Source organism: Oncorhynchus mykiss, chromosome 15 (assembly GCF_057628025.1).
Source record: "Oncorhynchus mykiss isolate SJ-2025 chromosome 15, ASM5762802v1, whole genome shotgun sequence".
Classification (NCBI taxonomy): Eukaryota; Metazoa; Chordata; class Actinopteri; order Salmoniformes; family Salmonidae; genus Oncorhynchus; species Oncorhynchus mykiss.
Window position 1 is genome coordinate 29,821,381 of NC_143036.1, and position 22,937 is coordinate 29,844,317.

Below are 22,937 nucleotides of genomic sequence, written 5' to 3' on the forward strand. Positions count from 1 at the left end.
TCACACTTAACCATCTAGTAATCCGACGGACGAATCTGGGTTTAACGAATGCCAGGAGAATGCTCAAATGTGTAGTGCCAACACTAAAGTGTGGTGGAGGAGGAATAATGGTCTGGGGCTGTTTTCATGGTTCGGGCTAGGCCCCTTAGTTCCAGCGAAGGGAAATCTTAACGATACATCATGCAATGACATTCTAGACAATTCGGTGCTTCCAACTTTGTGGCAACAGTTTGGGGAAGGCCCTTTCCTGTTTCAGCATGACAATGCCTCCATGCGCAAAGCGAGGTCCATACAGAAATGGTTTGTCGCGATCGGTGTGGAAGAACTTGACTGGCCTGCCCAGAGCCCTGACCTCAATCCGATCGAAGAACTTTGAGATGAATTGGAATGCCGACTCCGAGCCTAATCGCCCAACATCAGTGCCTGATCTCACTAATGCTCTTGTGGCTGAAAGAAAGCAAGTCCCCGCAGCAATGTTCCAACATCTAGTAGAAAGCCTTCCCAGAAGAGTGGAGGCTGTTATAGCAGCAAACGGAGGGACCAACTCCAAATTAATGCCCATGATTTTGGAATGCGATGCCCAATGAGCAGGTGTCCACATACTTTTGTGGGAACCTTTTTATTTTATTTTATTTATTTTATTTAACCTTTATTTAACTAGGCAAGTCAGTTAAGAACAAATTCTTATTTACAATGACAGCCTACCCCGGCCATTAAAATGGTCAGGTTTGTCTTTGCTTGTCAACGTGCAAAAGGGGTTTCCCTTGTTTCTGTAGCCTTGATGGAGGTGCCTTCAGAAAGAGGTGCCTTCAGAAAGAGGTGCCTTCAGAAAGAGGTGCCTTCAGAAGGAGGTGCCTTCAGAAAGTATTCACACTCACACTTTTCACTCACACTTTTTCCACATTTTGTTGTGTTACAAATTGTGCTTAAAATGGATCCTTTTTTTTTATCTACACAGAATACTCTGTAACGTCAAAGTGAAAACATATTATATATATTTTTAAAGATTGATGAAAAATAACACACTAATATTGATTCGATATATATTCAACCCCTTGAGTCAAAACATGTTAGAATCACCTTTGGCAGCGATTACAGCTGTGAGTCTGTTGGGATAAATCTCTAAGAGTTTTGCACACCTGGATTGTACAATAATTGCCCATTTATTATTTTTTAAACTCTTTAAGCTCTGTCAAGTTGGTTGTTGACCATTGCTAGACAACCATTTTCAATACCTCCCATAGATTTTCAAGTCGATCTAAGTCAAAACTGTAACTAGGCCACTCGGGACATTCAACGTCGTCTTGGTAAGCAACTCCAGTGTATATTTGGACTTGTGTTTTAGGTTATTGTCCTGCTGAAAGGTGAATTTGTCTCCCAGTGTCTATTGGAAAGCAAACAAAACCAGGTTGTCCTCTAGGATTTTGCCTGTACTTCGCTCTATTGTTTATTTTTATCCTAAAAAACTCCCTAGTCCTTGCTGATGACAAGCATACCCATAACATGATTTAGCCACCACCATGAGTATTACTTTCGTGCCTTAATGCAAACAGAAGTTATGTTTTTGAATATTTTTATTCTGTATACACTTTCTTCTTTTCACTCTCTACTTTACAGTGCCATCAGAAAGTATTCATACCCTTGACTTATTCCACATTTTGTTGTGTTTCAGTTCAAAATGAATAAAAAATACAATAATTTGCACCCATCAACACACAACATAACCCGTAATGACAAAGTACTTTTTTTTTTTTGAAATCTTTGCAAATTTATTGAAATCTAAATTACGGAAATATCTAATTTACAAAGATATTCACACCCCTGAGTCAAAACATTGTACTAGCACCTTTGGCATACACACACCTCTGATCCACCTGATCCCGGTCTCTCGTGTTCTGTACTTCCTCTTCTCAAACAAGTGGCTGAGCTGCAGGATGATGCTTTGACTGTGGTCCTAGTTTGTTGTTGTGTAACCGGTCCTGAACACAGAGGTGTGTGCTTTCCTCTGTTAGGCTTCCTGACTGCTCAAATGCTCTTGCACACACCTTGAGAACACGTCATCCAGAGCTTCACCTCATCTCAGCACACACTCTCTGATTCTTATTCAGTCTTTTGATCCACTGTGGTTCGTTCAGCTTGGTAGTTGGCTCACAGCAGAAACAGCCTCTAACAGAGGAAACCGCAAAGGCTGTCTTGTTATGGTGAAAGACATCCGTGTATGTTTTGAACATGTGCAAGCGTGTTTGTGTGTCTGTGTGTGGTCCAGGTGCAATGGTGCCAGCGTCATGTCCGGCGGTCACAGACTTTGTGTGCCAGAGCGGTGACTGCATCGAGTCCCACCTGGTGTGTGACAGCAAGGCCGACTGTGCAGACGAGTCGGATGAGGTAGACTGTGGTGAGTAGAGCTAGCTCTGGTCCAGGGAGTTACGTGCGGCTTGCTGATGGCTCAGAGTCAGCAAGCCGCAGGTAACGCCCTGGACCAGAACTAGGGAGTACTGAACTATACAATAGAGAGCTATTAAGGAGTAATCTGCAACTTTGCTATTTCTTTGCCCTCTCTGTCTTTCTCACTCTCTTGCTCTTCCTCCCTCTTCCCAATCTCTCTCTCGCTCCCAGGCTACATTGTAGGCCTACCAGGTGCCTGTAACTTTGACATGCCAAAGGATATGTGGGAGGTGACCTGCCAGCTGACTCAGGACCCTGATGATGACTTTGACTGGAGGATTGGTCAGAGGAGAGACACCCCAGGAACTGGACCCCCCTTTGACCACAGCCCTGGTCAGTACTGCCCTCCTTGGACATTGAAATTTTACTGACCACGCTCTGAAAAAAGCTGGGTTAAAATTTGGTAACCCAGCGCTGGGTAAATATTGGACAGAACACACGCTGGGTTATTTTGACCCAGCCAGTTGGGTTTGTGAATAACCCAACATGTTGGGTTGTTGGGATTACCCAAACATGGGTTAATTTAACCATCAATTGAGGTATATCACTTTCATGCTGGGCTGACCCAGCAGCTGGGTCTTTTTAATGCAATGTTATTTACAGGAGGCATGGCTTATTAGGGGCGTGGCTTTCAGATAGTTATTTTTTGCTACCCGTGAGAGTAAATGTCATTCTTGATCATCACGTTAAGTTGGTACAACCCACGTTAAGTTGAACAACCCAACATTTCTATTTTTAAAGAAAACAACCCAACTAATGTCCCCAATGCATGCAACCCAGCATTTGTTCTGAGTGCACATGGTCTGAACAGGTAGAATAGCATATAACTTGAGTTGTTCCGGAACAAATGACCTGAAGAGGACAAATAGGCTGTAACTAACAGATCACATGTCCAGGGAAAACTCTGGGTGCATTTGGGACGCTACAGTAGTGGGATGCGCCCCAAATGCATCCCACCCTATTCCATATACAGTGCTCTACTTTTGACCAGGACCCTGGTCCAAGTAGTGCACTACAAAAGGGAACAGGGTGCTATTTGGGACACAGCCATGGAGTATCATTCTGCCTGTGTGCCTGAGTTCAGGGAGTCCATTACTTATTAGTTCTGTATACCACACAGAATGCAATCTTCTGTGGCTGGTTTTAAGATGCTCCCAAAGCATTGGAGCAGATTGACAATGTTCCTGTGGCAATGAGAGGATTTCCGCACAGGAAATTCAGGCATTCTTCCGTTTATTAGGAATCTAAAGGGGTATTTACAGCTGTTTGGATTGTGTACCATTAAAAAAAACACGGTTGCCCAGACTAGTGTTAGCCTGGACACACACCAAGTACAAAGCTGGCCATCCAATGATGCATTACATCACAACAAGTCGACCCATGAACTTTACAAGGACAATCGTTGTTATAGTGGAACACATTCATCCAGAATGTAGAGAATATTGTGTCCACAAACTATTCCCGTAGGGCTCTGGTCCAATGTAGTGCACTATATAGGGACTAGTGTATGGACACAAAATGCTATACCTTCTGGATGAATGTGTCCACTATAACAACGATTGTAGGTTGCCATTTGGGACGTAGCTCGTAGTGACTGGCCACCCAACTCATAGATCGTGGAGATGAATGTGGACACCAGGCTCTGTGGCACAGGCTGACCTTATGATCTCACTGGGGAAGGCAGATCAATGGGCCTAGCCCGCCGTATCACATACACACAGTCAGGCAACACACACGCGCGCATGCACATGCACGCACGCACACACACACACACACACACTGCTTAGATAGTCAATAAAGAAAAGAGAGAATACAGAACATCACACAAGTGTGGTGGAACTCTCTTACTTCCACCATCAGAATGGTAGGGGTGGAGAGGACATGCATCCCCTAGTCATGCATTAGCTGATTTACCGTTGCATTTAAAAGCTGATTAAAACTTTAGAAGACAATAAAAGCCAGCACACAGCTCTTTCCTAGAATGAAAGAGACAGAAATTAGGAATAAAGACATTGAAGATTCTAGAAGATTCTCCAGGGAAATACAGAATTTTGGGTGGGAATATTGTGGTGTGGGACTCACCAGGCATTGAGACGACCCCAAATCCCCTCTAGCTCATGTGGAAAACTCTTACTTAGTTCTGGCGTTGCCTCAGTGGCCTCTCAGTCTCAGTCTAAGAGACTAAATAGAAGCAGATCAGAAGAATCCTCTCAGCACAGCATGTCTGCAGGAAACAGGCTTTTAGACAGTAACACCGTCTTCACAAAATGTTCTTTGACTTCCAGTTGTTTTGGGTGGTCCAATACTGTTCACATTTAGGGCAGAGAGTTGTCATATGACCTTATCAGGAAATATTCTGGGTCTAAGTTTGAACCTGTAAGCATAGCTAGTCTCCAACACATTCGATTTGACTCACTACTCGGAGAAATGACTAGAGATGTATGCGGTTGCATATTTCTCTCCATGATCCACAGGTGGAGAAGGGAAGTTTCTATATGTGCACTCTGCCACAGAGAGAGAAGGTGACATCGCCAAGGTTACGACGCGGAACCCATTCCCGGCCAGTATTGGCCTATGTCACCTACGATTCTGGTTCTACATGCATGGATCAGACAGGATGGGGACGTTAAAGGTAGGAGGAAAGCTTATAAAGGTAGTTCAGTATTTTACATAGATGGTTCCCCCATAACTTCCTTTGTTCTGTAGCTAGCTGTTTTAGGAAAACCGAACCATGGACTACCAATTCTCCTTGCCTAAAGACTCGTTTCAGGCTGAAGAACCATCGAACATTAAGTAGTAATCAATTTCCCCTTTAAGTCATGCCCTAATAAATACTTTTGTTGTAATGTTTGTTCTGTCTTTTCCACTGCATAAAACTGAAGTTTGTTGAAATATCAGTTTAATCCATAGAACAAATATTACATCACATATGATGAATAATATATAATATATATAATAAATTGGACTGGTGGTGTTATGTCACACATGCAGCTAACAAAAATATGTTGAAATGTCTGCTCTACTCAAAATTACAACCAACTCATTTTAACGGAAAAAAGAAATGAATGAGGCAAGTGGAACGGGGAGAAAGTAAGGAACTTGTCTGCCGGCCCTGAATTAAAGACCAAAATTGGTTAAAGAAAATTGTGATGAATAAAAAAAAGTATACCAGATGAATTTAAGGACCAAAAAATTGACAGCTGTGCCATATAGATTACAAAATAGTTGGGAAGAGATTTTCAATGTACCGATTCAATGGCACATGGTTTATAAACTGATACACAAAACGATGCAGGTTTCAAAACGTATTCTTGCAACCAATGGACTGTTATTTATGCGTAGATAGATAGACGGACGGACAAACTGACTGATAGGGGAAACAACCATCCCAGCTCTGCAGATTTAGCCGCAAAAGAGACAGCATCATTAGATCATTTGTTTTGGTACAGTCCATATGTAGCTTGAAGAATTGCAACATTTACCTGGAGCTAACTTTGCAAATAGCACTGCTGGGTTATTTAAAAAGTCATAGTCAATCGATCAATAATATAATAACGCCCTGAGCAAATATGTTTATCTTTAATTTACAATCTGTAGAAACTATGAAAATGGTTCAGAACTTTTGAAAACATCACAGCGCAGTTGAAATATATGGCAGTACAGTGCATTCAGAAAGTATTCAGACCCTTTGCCTTTTTGCACATTTTGTTACCTTACAGCCTTATTCTAAAATTGACTGTTTTTTTTCCCTCATCAATCTACACCACAATGCCCCATAATTACAAAGCAAAAACAGGTTTATAGAAATCAAATTCACATTCACACATTCAGACCCTTTACTCAAAACTTTGTTGAAGCGCCTTTGGCAGCGATTAGAGCCTCGAGTCTTCTTGGGTAGGATGCTACAAGCTTGGCACACCTGTATTTGGGGAGTTTCTCCCATTCTTCTCTGCAGATTCTCTCAAGCTCTGTCAGTTTGGATGGGGAGAGTTGCTGCATACCTATTTTCAGGTCTCTCCAGAGATGTTCGATCGGGTTCAAGTCCGGTCTCTGGCTGGGCCACTCACCAAACATTCAGAGACTTGTCCTGAAGCCACTCTTGCGTTGTCTTGGCAGTGTGCTTAGGGTCGCTGTCCTGTTGGAAGGTGAACTTTCGCTTCAGTCTGAGGTCCTGAGCGCTCTGGAGCAGGTTTTCATCAAGGATCTCTCTGTACTTTGCTCTGTTCATTTTTCCCTCCATCCTGACTAGTCTCCCAGTCCCTGCCACTGAAAAACATCCCCACAGAATGATGCTGCCAGAACCATGCTTCACCGTAGGGATGGTGCCAGGTTTCCTCCACACGTAATGCTTGGCATTCAGGTCAAAGAGTTCAATCTTGGTTTCAACAGACCAGAGAATCTTGTTTCTCATGGTCTTATGAGTCCTTTAGGTGCCTTTTGGCAAACTCCAAGTGGGCTGTCATGTGCCTTTTACTAAAGAGTGGCTTCCGTCTGGCTGCTGTACCATAAAGGCCTGATTGGTGAAGTGCTGCAGAGATGGTTGTACTTCTGGAAGGTTCTTTCATCTCCACAGAGGAACACTGGACCTCTGTCAGAGTGACCATCGGGTTCTTGTTCACCTCCTTGACCAAGGCCCTTCTCCCCCGATTGCTCAGTTTGGCCGGGCGGCCAGCTCTAGGAAGAGTCTTGGTGGATCCAAACTTCTTCCATTTAAAAATTATGGAGGCCACTGTGTTCTTGGGGACCTTCAATGTTGCAGACATTTTTTGGTACCCTTCCCCAGATCTGTGCCTCGACACAATCCTATCTTGGAGCTCTACAGACAATTCCTTTGACCTCATAGCTTGGTTTTTGCTCTGACATGCACTGTCCTTTTGTCTGATGAGTCCAAATTTGAGATTTTTGGTTCCAACCACTGTGTCTTTGTGAGACACAGAGTAGGTGAATGGATGATTTCCATATGTGTAGTTCCCACCGTGAAGCATGGAGGAGGTGTGATGGTGTGGGTGTGCTTTGCTGTTGACACTGTCTGTGATTTATTTAGAATTCAAGGCACACTTAACCAGCATGGCTACCACATCATTCTGCAGCGATACGCCATCTGGTTTGCGCTTAGTGGGACTATCATTTGTTTTTCAACAGGACAATGACCCAACACACCTCCAGGCTGTGTAAGGGCTATTTGACCAAGAAGTAGAGTGATGGAGTGTTGCATCAGATGACCTGGCCTCCACAATCACCCAACCTCAACCCATTTGAGATGGTTTGGGATGAGTTGGACTGCAGAATGAAGGAAAAGCAGCCAGCAAGTGCTCAGTATATGTAGGAACTCCTTCAAGACTGTTGGAAAAGCGTTCCAGGTGAAGCTGGTTGAGAGAAGGCCAGGAGTGTGCAAAGCTGTCATCAAGGCAAAGGGTGGCTACTTTGAAGAATCTAAAACCTAAAATATATTTTGATTTGTTTAACACTTTTTTGTTTACTACATTATTTCATATGTGTTATTTCATAGTTTTGATGTCTTCACTATTATTCTACAATATGAAAATAGTACAAATAAAGAAAAACCTTTCAATGAGTAGGTGTTTCCAAACCTTTGACTGGTACTGTAAATATTTACAAAAAAATAAATAACTTAACTGTAGTCATGGATCCCTGTCCTCCACACTCTGTGGTTGTTACAGTAAGTGTGTGTGTCCCTTGTTAAGCCACAGCTAAGTGACATTTATAGTGCTGCAATCTCACTGGCGTGTCACTCAGGTCTACACTGTCGGCTCAAGCGGAACTCGCCTGTTAATGTGGGCCGCCAGTGGTAACCATGGCGACCGGTGGTCCTACGCAAGTGTGATCCTGTCCAACACAACCCCCTTCAGAGTGACCTTCCAGGCAGAAGTGGGGGGTGACGTGTGGACGGACATTGCCCTGGATGACATCTCCTTTACCACTCAGTGTGTGGTGGGAGGTAAGAGTTCTCTTCTCTTTGTCATGTTCTCTCGCTCTCCCTTGCCCATTTCACTCCTCGATTATATTTTCTCTCTCCCTCTCTTCCATTCTCTCCTCCTCCCTCTGCTCCTTTCCTTTACCCGACTTGACACCCTACATTCCTGCCATTTCCTCTGACGTGCACATCGCTCTCTCTTCTTCCTTCCTTCCCTCCCTCCCTCCCTCCCTCCCTCCCTCCCTCCCTCCCTCCCTCCCTCCCTCCCTCCCTCCCTCCCTCCCTCCCTCCCTCCCTCCCTCCCTCCTAATAAACGGGTTCCATTGTGCCAGGGGGAGAGTAGAGTAGTGTAGTGAACTAATGAAGCCTGTTGTTCTGCGGGCCTGTATAAATTCACTGTGGAGTCTAGGTTTGCCGCTGGGGGAGAGGAGAGAGCAATGGGGGAGAAAAACAATTACATTTGTATTGTGTTGTCTTCACACACCCCTCCCTCCCCTTCCCTCTTCTAGCTACTGTAGCTTACTCCGCTTCCTCTCCTCAGCTGTATACTGTCTCCTCTCACATGGGATGCGGCTGAAATGGCACCCCTTTTTGGGCACTACTTTTGACCAAAGCCCTACATGCCCTAGGGGTAATAAGGTACCATTTGAGACACAGACTAAGGAGGATCATAGAGAACATTTAGCATTGTTGCGTTTGTTCATGTGTAATAGCTGGACCATTAAAGACGACATCAACTCCCATGTGTGTTTTCCCACAGGTCCTGTGACTCCAGAGCCTCTGACCTGCGGCGCGGGTCAGTTCCAGTGTGTCCACTCCTTCCAGTGTGTCCCTCTGTCCTGGAGGTGTGATGGGGAGGAGGACTGTGCTGACCAGTCAGATGAGGAGCAGTGTCCCAGCCTTGTCCCAGGCACCCTGCCCCCCCAGGACCACTGTCCACACCCTGACCAGTACCAGTGTTTAAACAACACCTGTCTCCCCTCCCTACTACGATGCGATGGAGTCTCTGACTGCCCCTACGGAGAGGATGAATACAGCTGCCGTAAGGGTCCTTGACTGTGTGTGTGTGTGTAGGTGTGTGTAGGTGGGGATTATGTGTGTGTGTGTGTGTGTGCGCTCACATGTGTGTAATTACATAAGAAAAATACAGTGTCAGACCATGACATTTACAGTTAGAATCCGTAACTGTTTTCACAGCCTTGCCTTCATACTCAGTTGTACATGATCATGGATGATGAAATCTTTTCATTTAAACCCGTGTGAGGGCTCCTCTTCTCTTAGCACTATTGTGTTAAATAATACATTGAAAGTGATTGAAAGCAGAGCTGACTTTCTCTATCTCTCGCTCCTCTATCTCCCTCTTCCTCCCCAGCTCTCCAGCAGTGTGCACTGGGGTCTCTGGTGTGTGAGAGTTCGTCCAGTTGTGTCCCGCTCCAGAAACGTTGTGACCAGATCGTTGACTGTCTACCCTTTGACTCTGACGAGTCCAGCTGCCATGGTAACTGCTTCTACTATACTTTGTCCTCTCTTTCTATCACACTCTCTCGCTCTCACACCTTCTCTCTCTCACACCCTCTCTCTCTCTCACACCCTCTCTCTCTCTCACACCCTCTCTTTCTCTCACACCCTCTCTCTCTCTCTCTCACACCCTCTATGTCTCCCTCTCTCTCTTTGTCTCTCTCTCACACCCTCTATGTCTCCCTCTCTCTCTTTGTCTCTCTCTCACACCCTCTATGTCTCCCTCTCTCTCTTTGTCTCTCTCTCACACCCATACTCTAGCTTCGTCTTTCCTCCAACTGGACGTCTCAGCTTGGACCGTTTCCTCCAATATGTTTGAATTGCAGTACTTGAACGGTCTTTCATATTGTCTTGGAGAGAGGGGGGGGGGGGGGGGGGGGTTCCAGTAACTTCACTAAAATTCCCAGGTCTGGTTTCTCAAATTGAAAATTCCCAGATTTAGGAAATCCTCCAACTAGGATTTCTGTAAACCCTGGGAATTTTGAGAAAGTTACCGGAGTCTCCTGGCTCCCACTGTAAAGGTCCATCTTTGCATTTCCAATGTATTATTATTTTCCCATCTTTACTCAGTTCCATTTGTGGCTGTCAAATGTGCCAACTTTGGCAGTAATGACATTCTCAACTACAGCAATTCTGCCTTCAAAGCACACCTCATAGGTCATTCTGCGCAGTGCCAAAACCACTCTTCAAAACCTCAGCTTTTCTGTTGCCTTCGAGAAATGAAACCAAACGGAACCGCCCATTTGGCTGGAATCCACCAGAAATGCAGCCCTGGAGTTACACGATTGGGGATTGGACAAATCGCTCCATACAGTGATTGGAGGATTAAGTGGATTCAGGTCTGAGATATCATTTCCAAAACCTTGAACAATCCAGATAAGCAATGCTGTTGAGACGAAAGTGAGGAGAGAGACACAGAGAGAGAGAGAGCGAGAGAGAGAGAGAGAGAAAGAGAGAGAGAGAGGAGAGCATCGCTTCAGGGAAGAAAAAAAACATGCATTTCACAAGTGAACTCGAGAAGTGTTCCTGTAAGGGAAGAGAGAGAGACAAATGTAGCGACAAAAGCAGTGGTGAAGGAAGAGAGGTCCAGGAGAAACCTGTAACATGTTGACACTCTCACTAAAGAGGTTTTTCAGAAAATACATTTTCAGAGGTTTTTCCACTTTGCTCTCCGGAGGCAATTCCCTGTCTCTCTGCCAGGCATGTCGTGATGTCAGAGAAACATTGTGGATGCGTGGATCATATTTCCCATTTCCTAGGTGTGGACATGATTTAACAGGTGGTGTCAAGAGAAGGAGAGAAGGGGGGCTGAGAGGAGATTGGTAGAATCGTTTACACCAAAAGAGCTGGGGTGCATCCCAAATGGCACCCTAATGTAGTGCACTATGTTGACCAGGGCCCCATCAAAAGAAGTGCACTACAAAGGGAATGGGGTGTGATTTGGGACGTTGCCCCTGGTCTCAACTGGCTCTGTACGATGAGAGAGGGGTGTTGTTGAAACACATGTTTGGCCTCGTTGCAGAATGCCCTCCGAGATACTGTCTGCATCACGGAGAGTGCCATGTGGAGAGGCATGGGCCAATGTGCATGTGAGTATGTGTACTGCAAACATGCATTCACATGGACACACGCACACAATCACAACACACAAACCCCCCTGCCATTCATATGATATACATTGAATGCTATCTATTTTTATTTTCTCTTCCAATCCCTTCTCGCTACAGATCTCTCTCTCTCTCTCTCTCTCTCTCTCTCTCTCTCTCTCTCTATCGCTCTCTCTCTCTATCGCTCTCTCTCTATCGCTCTCTCTCTCTCTCTAGCTCTCTCTCTCTCTCTAGCTCTCTCTCTCTCTCTAGCTCTCTCTCTCTCTCTCTAGCTCTCTATCTCTCTCTAGCTCTCTCTCTCTAGCTCTCTCTCTCTATCGCTCTCTCTCTCTCTCTCTCACTAGCTCTCTCTCTCTCTAGCTCTCTCTCTCTCTCTAGCTCTCTCTCTCTCTCTAGCTCTCTCTCTCTCACTAGCTCTCTCTCTCTCTCTTGCTCTCTCTCTCTCTAGCTCTCTCTCTCCCTATCGCTCTCTCTCTATCGCTCTCTCTCTAGCTCTCTCTCTCTCTAGCTCTCTCTCTCTCTCACTACCTCTCTCTCTCTCTAGCTCTCTCTCTCTCTCTCTATCTCTCTCTCTCTATCTCTCTATCGCTCACTCTCTCTATCGCTCTCTCTCACTAGCTCTCTCTCTCTCTCTCTAGCTCTCTCTCACTAGCTCTCTCTCTATCGCTCTCTCTCTATCGCTCTCTCTCTATCGCTCTCTCTCTATCGCTCTCTCTCTATCGCTCTCTCTCTCGCTCTCTCTCTCTAGCTCTCTCTCTCTAGCTCTCTCTAGCTCTCTCTATCTCTCTCTCTATCTCTCTCTCTCTATCTCTCTCTCTCTCTCTCGCTCTCTCTCTATCGCTCTCTCTCTCTCTATCGCTCTCTCTCTCTATCGCTCTCTCTCTCTAGCTCTCTCTCTCTCTCTAGCTCTCTCTCTCTGCCTTAAAACATGGAAATCCCATCAGTCTTGTTTCCAACCCTGCAAAAGACATGCTCGGCAGACCATGGGGGAATCTCGGTTTATCCCAGACGGATTTTAGAAGGGGGCTCACCTCTCATTTCTATCCGCCACGGACTAGCGCAACGTTCCCAGAACGTTCCCAGAGGGATTTTGCAATGGACACTCGCTGGTCAATATTTGAACGTTCCCCCACCGCAAATTGTCTTGAGGGAAGACCACGTAAGACCTTCACAGTAGATTAATCCGTTGGATTTAGGGAGGCTAGCGTGACCCCGTGTGGAGTTCAACTCCAACTCTTTGTGGTCGCCCACCACACACACACATTTTTTTAATCTTACACAAACCACATACTGGGCTAAGGAGCTAAGGAACTAGAACTTGAGATATTGAAGGGAAAGAGTTGACGACATGCAAGACAAGTGGTAGTTAACTGCTGTGAAATTTCAATAAAATATTCTGCATTCGATAGAACGCCTAGTCTAAACATGAGGCAATATACCTACTATATATATACCTATATATACCTCCACCTGCTGATATCAGCATAAAAGGGAAAGTTCACCCAAATGACTAAATTCCTTAACCTGTAAGCAATCCATGGACAAGATAAGACAGCAATCCATGGACAAAATAAGACAGCAATCCATTGTCAAGATAAGACAGCAATCCATGGACAAGATAAGACAGCAATCCATTGTCAAGATAAGACAGCAATCCATTGTCAAGATAAGACAGCAATCCATGGACAAGATAAAACAGCAATCCATGGACAAGATAAGACAGCAATCCATTGTCAAGATAGGACAGCAATCCATTGTCAAGATAAGACAGCAATCCATGGACAAGATAAAACAGCAATCCATGGACAAGATAAGACAGCAATCCATTGTCAAGATAAGACAGCAATCCATTGTCAAGATAAGACAGCAATCCATGGACAAGATAAAACAGCAATCCATGGGCAAGATAAGACAGCAATCCATGGACAAGATAAGACAGCAATCCATTGTCAAGATAAGACAGCAATCCATTGTCAAGATAAGACAGCAATCCATGGACAAGATAAAACAGCAATCCATGGACAAGATAAGACAGCAATCCATTGTCAAGATAAGACAGCAATCCATTGTCAAGATAAGACAGCAATCCATGGACAAGATAAAACAGCAATCCATGGGCAAGATAAGACAGCAGTCCATGGACAAGATAAGACAGCAATAAATGGACAAGATAAGACAGCAATCCATGGACAAGATAAGACAGCAATCCATGGACAAGATAAGACAGCAATCCATGGTTTTGCTTACCTGACTTTGTTTACCTCACTACTGTAATTTGGGTGAACTCTTGGGTGATCTCTTTAATGTTGACTACTACCTGGCATTTCACATTCTTCCTGGTACCTGCACTCCAAAGCCACATGACTGACTGGAATATATGATGCGTCTTTTCCCACAATGCTATGTGAATGTCACATTGAGATGCAAATGGTTCCACATTTTTTAAATCGGCCAAACTCTGGGGAGGTGATACTTCACTGGTGTTTGGCAGTAAAAATACTGTCTATTTCCCTCACCTCCCTTTCCCCTCTCTCTCTCTTTGCTCTCCTCTTTCCTGTTTCTCATCCTCCCTCCCGTGCTCAATCTCTTGCTGCCCATTTCTCTCTTTCTCTCACTCTCTCGTCCGTGATTATATAACAGACTGTGCAGTGCTGTGCAGTGCTGACCCCAGCATGTAGTGGTGCCTGGGGCCTATGTATGTCAGCGAGTCAGAGGTTCGGACTTAGCAGGTCATGTTGGTCCTCTGGGCAGGATCCTCCGAGAAGCTGGACCAGAGCCCAGCCTACAGTCCTGGCCAGCCTGCCACACAATATGCAAAGAGACCCTTCGGAATGAGAATATAACACAACTTCATGCAAGCAGTATGTTTTGTCCAGGAATGTTTGTTTTGCATTAGAAAATCCTATGGCAGCACATGTCTACCCCAAAAACTAGCCATGGTATTAAGCAGATGTGGACTTGGAAGAGAAGTCCTGAATTAATGTGTTGTTTTCTCAAAGGTGGGGCCATGGAGAGGCACCCTAATCACTCAACTGAGGTGTCTGAATGAAGCTCCTTGTTCAGTCTACTGGTACTGTCCATGTAGGATTCTCCACATAAGAAGGACATTGTTTTCCGTTGAGGAGGCGCACCTCCTTACTTTCTTCCAAGCCTGTGTTCGTTCGTTCAATGTGGACATTCAGTGTGACAAGCACAGTGAAATGTCTTGCTTGAAACCTTTAACCGGCAGGGTAGCCTAGTGGTTAGAGCATTGGACTAATAACCGAAAGGTTGCAAGTTCAAATCCCTGAGCTGACAAGGTGCAAATATTATGTGTGTGTGAGCAAAAAATGGAGCGAGTGTTTGTGTGTGTGTTGGAGTATCAGTGTGCGTAGTGTGTATGACCCTGTGAGTGTGCAGAGAGAATAAAATACTAATAGTAGTCCTTGTAGCCCTTTTATTAGCTATTCAGCAGTTTTATGGCATGGGGATAGAAGCCGTTCAGGAGCCTGATGGTGTCAGACTTGATGCACTGGTACCGCCTGCCATGGGGAAACAGAGAGAACAGTCTATGGCTTGGGTGGTTGGAGTTTTTAACGATTTTCTGGGCCTTCCTTTCACACCGCCTGATAGAGAGGTCCTGGATGTCAGGGAGCTCTCCTGGGCTGTCCACACCACCCTCTGTAGTGCCAGGCGATCGAGGGCGGTCCTATTGCCATACCAAGCAGTGATGCAGTCAGTCAAGGTGCTTTCAATGGTACAGCTGTAGAACGTATTGAGGATTTGAGGGCCCATGCCTTACCCTTTCAACCTCCTAAGGGGGAAGAGGTGCTGTCGCGCCTTATTCACGACTGTGCGCGTGTGTGGACTATTTTAAGCTCTTAGGGATTTGGACACCGAGGAACTTGACCTCCTCCCTCTCATGGTCGCCGGTGATCAGGCCTACCACCGTCGTGTCATCACCAAACTTGATGGCGGTGTTGGAGTCGTGGGTGAACAGAGAGTACAGGAGGGGTCTAAGCACACACCCCCGTGGGGCCCCAGTGTTGAGTGTCGGCGTGGTGGAGGTGATGTTGCCTACCCTCGCCATCTGGGGGCGGCCTGTCAGGAAGTCCAGAATCCAGTTGCAGAGGGAGGTGTTCAGTCCCAGGGTCCTAAGCTTGGTGACGAGCTTGGAGGGGACAATGGTGTTGAACGCTGAGCTGTAGTCAATGAACAGCATTCTCACATAGGTATTCCTCGTATCTAGGTGGGTGAGGGCAGTTGAGATTGCTTCATCGATGGATCTGTTGGGACGGTATGGAAATTGGAGTGGGTCTAAGCTGGCTGGGAGGATGGAGTTGATGTGTGCCATAACCAGCCTCTCAAAGCACTTCACAATTACAGAGAGCATCAAGCCTTAGAGTTCTTGGGAACAGGGTTGAAAGTGGTAATCTTAAAAGATGTGGAGATTACAGACTGGGACCAGGAGATGTTGAATAATTACTGTGAATATACCAGCTGTTCTGCACATGCTCTGAAAATGCACCCTGGAATATCATGGGGCCTTGCGGGTATTGACCTGATTAAAGACTACTCACATCAGCCTCGAGGAGCGAGATCACCCAATCTTCTGGGTTGATGGCAGCCCTCACACCCGGCACAATGTTGTTGTCAAAGCATGCATAAAATGCATTGAGCCCGTCTGGTAGAGAGGCATCGTTGTAATCCGTAATGGACTGTAGCCCCTGCCACATGCGGCGCGCGTCAGAGCCTGTGTAATAGGATTCCACTTTATTCCTATATTGTCCTTTTGCTCGTTTGATGACTTTGTGGAGGTCATAGTGGGACTTCTTGTACTTGTTCCTGTCCTCAGCCATAGCCTCAGGGTCGTCCTGCGATAGCTCTGTGTGTGGTAGCCCGATCCTATTTGGACACCGTTGCCGATGCATTTCCTAATGAAGCCGGTGACGGAGGTGGTTAGCTTGTCGATGTTATCAGCAGAGTCCCGAAACATATTCCAATCAGCGCTAGCAAAGCAGTCCTGTAGCATAATCTCTGATTCTGGAGACCATTTCTCAACAATGCAAGTCACGGGTAATTACTGTTTGAGCTTCTGCTTGTAAACAGGAAGCAAGAGTACGGAATCGTGATCTGATTTGCCGAACAGCGGCCGAGGGAGGGCCTTGTATGCTTGCTTGTGGGTAGAAAAACAGTGCTCTAGACTGTATCACTCCTAGTGGCAAGGGAGAAGTGTTGATGGAAATTTCTTAATGATGCTGAAATAAAATCGCAGGCAACCAGAAAAGCAGCCTCTGGATGGTTGTAGCCTTGTACAGTTTCTTAAGTGCCAGATTTGTTATTTGTCTTGTCCTGAAGGGGAATGTATACAACAGCTGAAAACTCCCTCGTGTGGTAAAAGGGTCAGCATTTGACCATCAGCTATTCCAAGACAGGTGAACAATGGGTCGACACTTCTATTTGACTTCCACCGCACTCGAGTCAACACACCAGTTGTTGTTGATGAAGAGGCAGCTCACTTCCCCCCTCAATTTTCCCAGACTCCACTGTCTGGTCGGCATGGTGAATGGAGAATCCATCGAGTTGGATATCTTGTCAGAGAGCCACGTTTCAGAAAAGCAGAGAATATTTCAGTTTCGATAGTTGGTAGCAAATCCATCCATCTTGTTATCAAGTGACTGGCCAGTAGAATGGAGGGAAGAGGTGGCCGGTTCTCCCTTCACCTTAATCTTAACCCTTTCCAGGTGCCAGGATGGTTGGACAGGAAACCGTTGCCACGTGAGACCAAAGCCCTCTCCCTCTTCCTCAATCTCAACGGCCCTGCCAGAGGATCCCGGACTAGGTAATATGGACATACCCTATTATTATATGAACTTAGGGTAGCAAACTTCTGGTAACTTTTTCCATCAATCGCAGTTGTAAGTTTTCCGGTATCAGGAGGGAATAAGCAGGATATACAGGAATCCTCCAACCAGGATTTCAGGATAACCTGGGAACTTTGGGAAACTTACCAGAATGTTGCAACCCCCTTTATGTACCGTAAGACTGTGTGAGTCTCTGGGGTGTTTATTGATTGTCAATCCATGTATTTGTCTCACCCATAGAGACTGTGTATGCTGGCATAGCCATTGGACTGACCCTGCTGATTCTTGGTATTGCTGTCTGTGTCCTGTTTGTATTCCTAAAGAGACACTCTTTGAAGTAAGTCACTGGTTAGGATGTTATTAATGTTGATAAAGGGGATGGTTATGACGTTGCTTTCATGAATGACGTCGGAAAATACTGTGATTTCAATCAAACACCTGTGTGATCTGTCTTGATTTTTACCTTTGTCAGCTCGGGGATTCGATCCAGCAACCTTTCGGTTACTGGCCTACCGCTCTAACCACCAGGCTACCTGCCGCCCCATTATTGCTGTTGTTGCTGTTATTATTATTACTGTTACTGAAAAATACGACTCCAATTTTTGTCTGCTTCCACAGCAAACGTGACCTGAAGGACTTTGAGGCGATGGACAACCCAGCCTTTGATTGGAGGGCAGAGGTTAGCACACCCCCTTCCTCTGTTCAATGACAATCAAGCTCCCATAGAAAATGTATCGTTCTTAAACCGTATGATCTAGAATTCATTAGATACTCATTTAGTTTGTGTGTGGGTGGATGACATCTTTCTCAGACGTGATTGTAATTGTGGTCAGTGGAATGTCTGCAAAGCCCTACACCTCCGCTTCTTCAATGATACGAATGTGTTTGCGTGCGTGCGTGCGTGTGCGTGCGTGTGTGCGTATGTGTGCAATCATTCTCTCCTCTACCACCACTGAGAAGGTACCCTGCAGGGGAGTAGATGCCATCACAGCAATTTCGCTCAGGAGATGGCTGTCATTTTCTGAAGTGTGTTTATATTTGTGTGTGTGCGTGTGTGTTACTGAGCATTGAGCGGTAGTAAAAGCGGGAGTGATTGTGAGAGTCATCACTGTCACAGTGTCGATGACGGGGGTCACAGCATTGCACGCGTGTTTGCTGGCGTGCGTGCATTTGTCTCTCTGTGTCCGTGCGCGCGTGTGTGTAAATGTGCATGGGCGTGTGTGTGCTCAGTGTGTGCGCAGGAGGGTAACACAGAGGGTACCTCAATCACACAGGCTTCATACAGCGAGCAACACTCACTTTATCCACAGAGAAGTGGACAGGAGAGGAGTCTATGGTTGTCGCTCAAATGGCACCCTATTCCCAATATAGTGGACTACTTTTGATCAGAGCCCTATGGGCCTGGTCAATAGTGATGCACTATAGAGGGAATAATGGCATTTGAGACACAGCCTATTTGACCAAGGAAAAAGAGGATTGAGTTACTCACAGTGAAATGTTATCATAAGCTCACTCTATATAAAGAGCAACCTTTAGAAATGAAAAACAAGTCCGAGGTGTGGGTTGAGTGATTAGAGACAAAGGTAGTTCCTCTATTGTCTCTCACTATTTCTCTCCCTTCAGCTCCCCGGTCTGGGAACTTGCCCTAGACTTAACCCCAAGACGAGGGAGGGTCCTGGGCTTCCCATCAGTGTCTACCCCTGGAGGAGGGATGCGGAGTGGGAGGTAGGCTTCCATCTCTTGTTGACCTGTCTGCCAACTGTCTCACTGTCTCTCTGTCAAATTGTAATGCTGTGTGTGTGTTCTGCAGGGTCCAGTCCGGAGAGATGCCAAACTGTCCTTCCCAAACCCTCTGTACCAGTACCCCTCCACTGCCAATGGGGCTGACTGCAGCAGCTCTGAAGCATAAAAACAACAAATACAACATACTGTGCCATAGCCAATACTCATGTCAACTTTACTGTATACGTTTGTGACCGACCACCTCGATTCGGTCTTACGTAGCAACATTTGAAATAGTTTTTTACATTGGATAAAAGTAGAGACTCAGAGCTAGAAGATGGTATATCATATACTGCAGTTGAGGAACAATGGGAAAGTAATTCTGCTTTGAAAGTTGATAAACTTGTCACCCCACTTTTGAGAAAACGTCCCTTGAATGTTTTGGTGCACCTCCTGGAGAGCTCTTCTTTGTCTACACCCATTCAGGATCGTTCACACCCTCTTAAGCCTTAGCCCCACCCATCTCTTAAAAGGATGCACACGTAAGGCCATGTGCTAAACAGAGTGAGTAGTTTAGTAAAAAAAACAAAGGTTTCAAGACTAAAAATGGTAAAAGTCGTAGCCTACAATAAGGAAACCTCCCGATAAAAATACACTTTATCTAGTCCTTGGCCTATATCCTAATCTGACTTTGGTGCAGGTCATGTTATTCTTCACATTACCATCTCTGGTAAACACACATTATATCAAATAAAAACATGTTTTTTGTCATATGTACAGGATACACAATGTGTAAACAGTACATTGAAACGGTTACTTGCGTAGTAGCAGTATCAAAAACAGAAAGTGTCCAGATAAAAATATTGTAGAATTATTAGATGACGCTTACCCGACACACTTGACTAAATTGATAGGTCATGTGAAGGAAATGCTATAACCACCCCTCAGCCACATCTAGCTAAGTGGATGGGTCGCTATTGTCTAGACGTACAGCTAACAGAACGCTTTAACTAGCAATGAAAATTACTTTCTGACCAAATTACAAATTTATAATATCTGAAAATGTAGCTAGACTCTTTCCCTTATACTTGGATGAACGCTTCACTGCAGACTGGAACCATTTAACTCAGTTTTGTTTGTAGCTACATCTTGTTTGGACAGTATTGTGTCAAGTCACTCCGGTTCACACTGACTGGGGTGCACAGAAAGTAGCCCATCACTTTTTCCAACTGATCTGTCAGTAGCACCTGCTAAATTCAGGGCATCAATGTTGTTGAGAAAAGTAGCAAAACTTGTGTACTTCTCGATGGCTAACGTTATATCTTTCAAAAACGGCGCGGTAGAAAGGACTATCAACACATACTGAGCAGCTCACGTTATAGACATAAGCATGCTACATGGCCGACCAATCCAAACTCATCTCCCGGTATGTTTAGCCGATCCATTATCTCAGCCAATCATGGCTAGCGGGAAGGTTCCTTTTCCATGGCTAAACCAACTAGGCTCGTAATTTAACAATTTTATTCTCACTTATGGATGGATACAAATTTGTTATTAAGGCACATGAGAATTGACATGTTCCAGAAGGAATTTCTAGCAAAAAAACACATTTAGATTTTTTTAAAATTATGTTTACGTCCAAATACCTCTCCTGTGAAGTAGTGACGTGCGACATACGCCTAGTTTCCTAAAACGAGTCACATTGACGTAATCATCACCAAAGAACCAGTCACCTGATACACTTACCGTAACATTTCACTCAATAGCTAAACTTCAACCTTGTCTTCTGCTCTCGGAACACGGACATGGTAGGAGTAACTATCTAAAAAAATTAAAAACAGGACAGGCTAAAGCCAAGGTTGAAGTTTAGCTCAGCTATTGAGTGAAATGTTAAGGTAAGTGTATCTGGTGACTGATTCCAATGTCCGTGTTCTGAGAGCAGAAGACAAGACATATAATAGCATGCTGTCATTTTAAATGCAATTCAATACGCTACTACGATTTTCGATTGCATCCTGGTTGTTTTGTATCCCATGGCATGGAAAATGAAGTTCACTTTGGGGTTATGGGTCCTCTTAGCAGTCAGTCTATTATTGGCTCACTAAGACATACAGTTTTTCACGGTGTTATATTAATGGAAATCTATATACTATTTTCTTCTTTAGACCACATTATGGGAAACCATGAGTGTGCATGTAAGAGTCAATATTAATTTAACCTGGAACATAACTCACACATTAGTTTCACCGTTCCAACCAGTGTGAACTGGATTTAATTTGACTCTCTTCCAGTGCATGTGGTGTGTATTACCAACTTGGGCATGTCCTGCAGCATAGCGTCTCTTAAAGCAACGATCAAATGTAATTATAGTATGAACCTTTCATTCTGGACTTTATATTCACACCGATTTGACTGCGTTTCAAATGTAAATGAAATCACATGAGTCTGAGATCATCGCGTTTTGGTAATAAAAAGATACAGATGATCAAAACCAATGTTGTTGTTACCTTCTCTCTCTCTCTCTGTCTCATTGTGCCCTTAGGATCGTGGTTTCTGTACTCCAACCAACGGTTGTTCTGCTCTGTTTCATTTGGTTTAATAGCTGCTGTCATTGGCCTTGCTATATGAGTCCAGGAGGGTCCAGATGCGTACAATAAATAACAATAGCATGTCTAACATCTAGCAAATACCAAAAAACTATTCTGACTGGAATAGGTTGGCAAGCAAGCATTTGCCCATTTATTCATTTCAACATGATTCAAGCTCTGTGGAATTGGTTGTTGATCATTGCTAGACAACCATTTTCAGGTCTTGCCAAAGATGTTCAAGCGGATTTAAGTCAAAACTCGGGCCACTCAGGAACATTCACTGTCGTCTTGGTCAACAACTCTCGTATATATTTGGCCTTGTGTTTCAGTTTCTAGTCTTGCTGAAAGATGAATTCATCTCCCAGCGTCTGGTGGAAAGCAAACTGAACAAGGTTTTCCTCAGGGATTTTGCCTTTGCTTAGCTCCATTCCGTTTCAACGCCCCAGTCCTTAACGATTACAAGGTTTGCCATACCATGATGCAGCCTCCACTATGCTTGACGATATGAATAGTGGTACTCAGTAATGTGTTGTATTGGATTTGCGCCAATCATGACACTTTGTATTCAGGACAAGAAGTAAATTGCTTTACCACGTTTTTTGCAGTATTACTTTAGTGCCTTGTTTCAAACAGGATGCATGTTTTGGAATATTTTTTATTCTGTGCAGGCTTCCTTATTTTCACTCAGTGTCAGTTAGGTTAGTATTGTGGCGTAACTACAATGTTGTTGATCCATCCTTAGCTTTCTCCTATCACCGCAATTAAACGCTGTAACTGTTATGAAGTCACCATCGGCCTCATGTTGAAATCCTTGGGCGGTTTCCTTCCTTTCCAGCAACTGAGTTAGGAAGGACACCTGTATCTTTGTAGTGACTGGGTATAGTGATACACCATCCAAAGTGTAATTAATAACTTCACCATGCTCAAAGGGATATTCAATGTCGGCTTATTTATTTATTTATTTATTTATTTACCCTTCTACCAATAGGGTGCCCTACTTTGCGTGAGCATTGGTAAACCTCCCTGGTCTTTGTGGTTGAATCTGTGTTTGAAATTCACCGCTCGACTGAGGGACCTTACTAGGGCTGTGGCGGTCACAACATTTTGTCAGCCGGTGATTGTCAAGCAAATAACTGTCGGTCTCACGGTAATTGACCGTTAATTAACCAACACATTTAGCATTGCCTGGCTTCCACACAATCCACTGATGCAGACATTTGGAAAAAGTCTAATAAATCCATGTAATATAGCCTACACCTTCACAATAAATCCATTGTTT

The 22,937-nt window shown here is 44.7% G+C and overlaps 1 protein-coding gene across 2 annotated transcripts in view; it reads left to right on the forward strand.

Moving 5' to 3' along the window:
- The window catches only part of malrd1 (MAM and LDL receptor class A domain containing 1), a 121,081-nt gene extending 101,585 nt beyond the window's left edge, over positions 1 to 19,496 (forward strand). Inside the window, exons 23-34 of one of the 2 annotated variants that reach the window (XM_036944252.2) lie at positions 2,267 to 2,395; positions 2,617 to 2,778; positions 4,920 to 5,077; positions 8,203 to 8,404; positions 9,141 to 9,422; positions 9,753 to 9,878; positions 11,421 to 11,487; positions 17,229 to 17,326; positions 17,589 to 17,685; positions 17,967 to 18,027; positions 18,972 to 19,073; positions 19,159 to 19,496. In XM_036944252.2, coding sequence (XP_036800147.2) covers positions 2,267 to 2,395; positions 2,617 to 2,778; positions 4,920 to 5,077; positions 8,203 to 8,404; positions 9,141 to 9,422; positions 9,753 to 9,878; positions 11,421 to 11,487; positions 17,229 to 17,326; positions 17,589 to 17,685; positions 17,967 to 18,027; positions 18,972 to 19,073; positions 19,159 to 19,257 — 1,583 coding nt within the window. In that variant the 3' untranslated portion in view covers positions 19,258 to 19,496. The remainder of the gene's footprint in view (positions 1 to 2,266; positions 2,396 to 2,616; positions 2,779 to 4,919; positions 5,078 to 8,202; positions 8,405 to 9,140; positions 9,423 to 9,752; positions 9,879 to 11,420; positions 11,488 to 17,228; positions 17,327 to 17,588; positions 17,686 to 17,966; positions 18,028 to 18,971; positions 19,074 to 19,158) is intronic. The other variant, XR_016486640.1, reaches the window with a different exon arrangement.
- Positions 19,497 to 22,937: the final 3,441 nt, after the last annotated feature.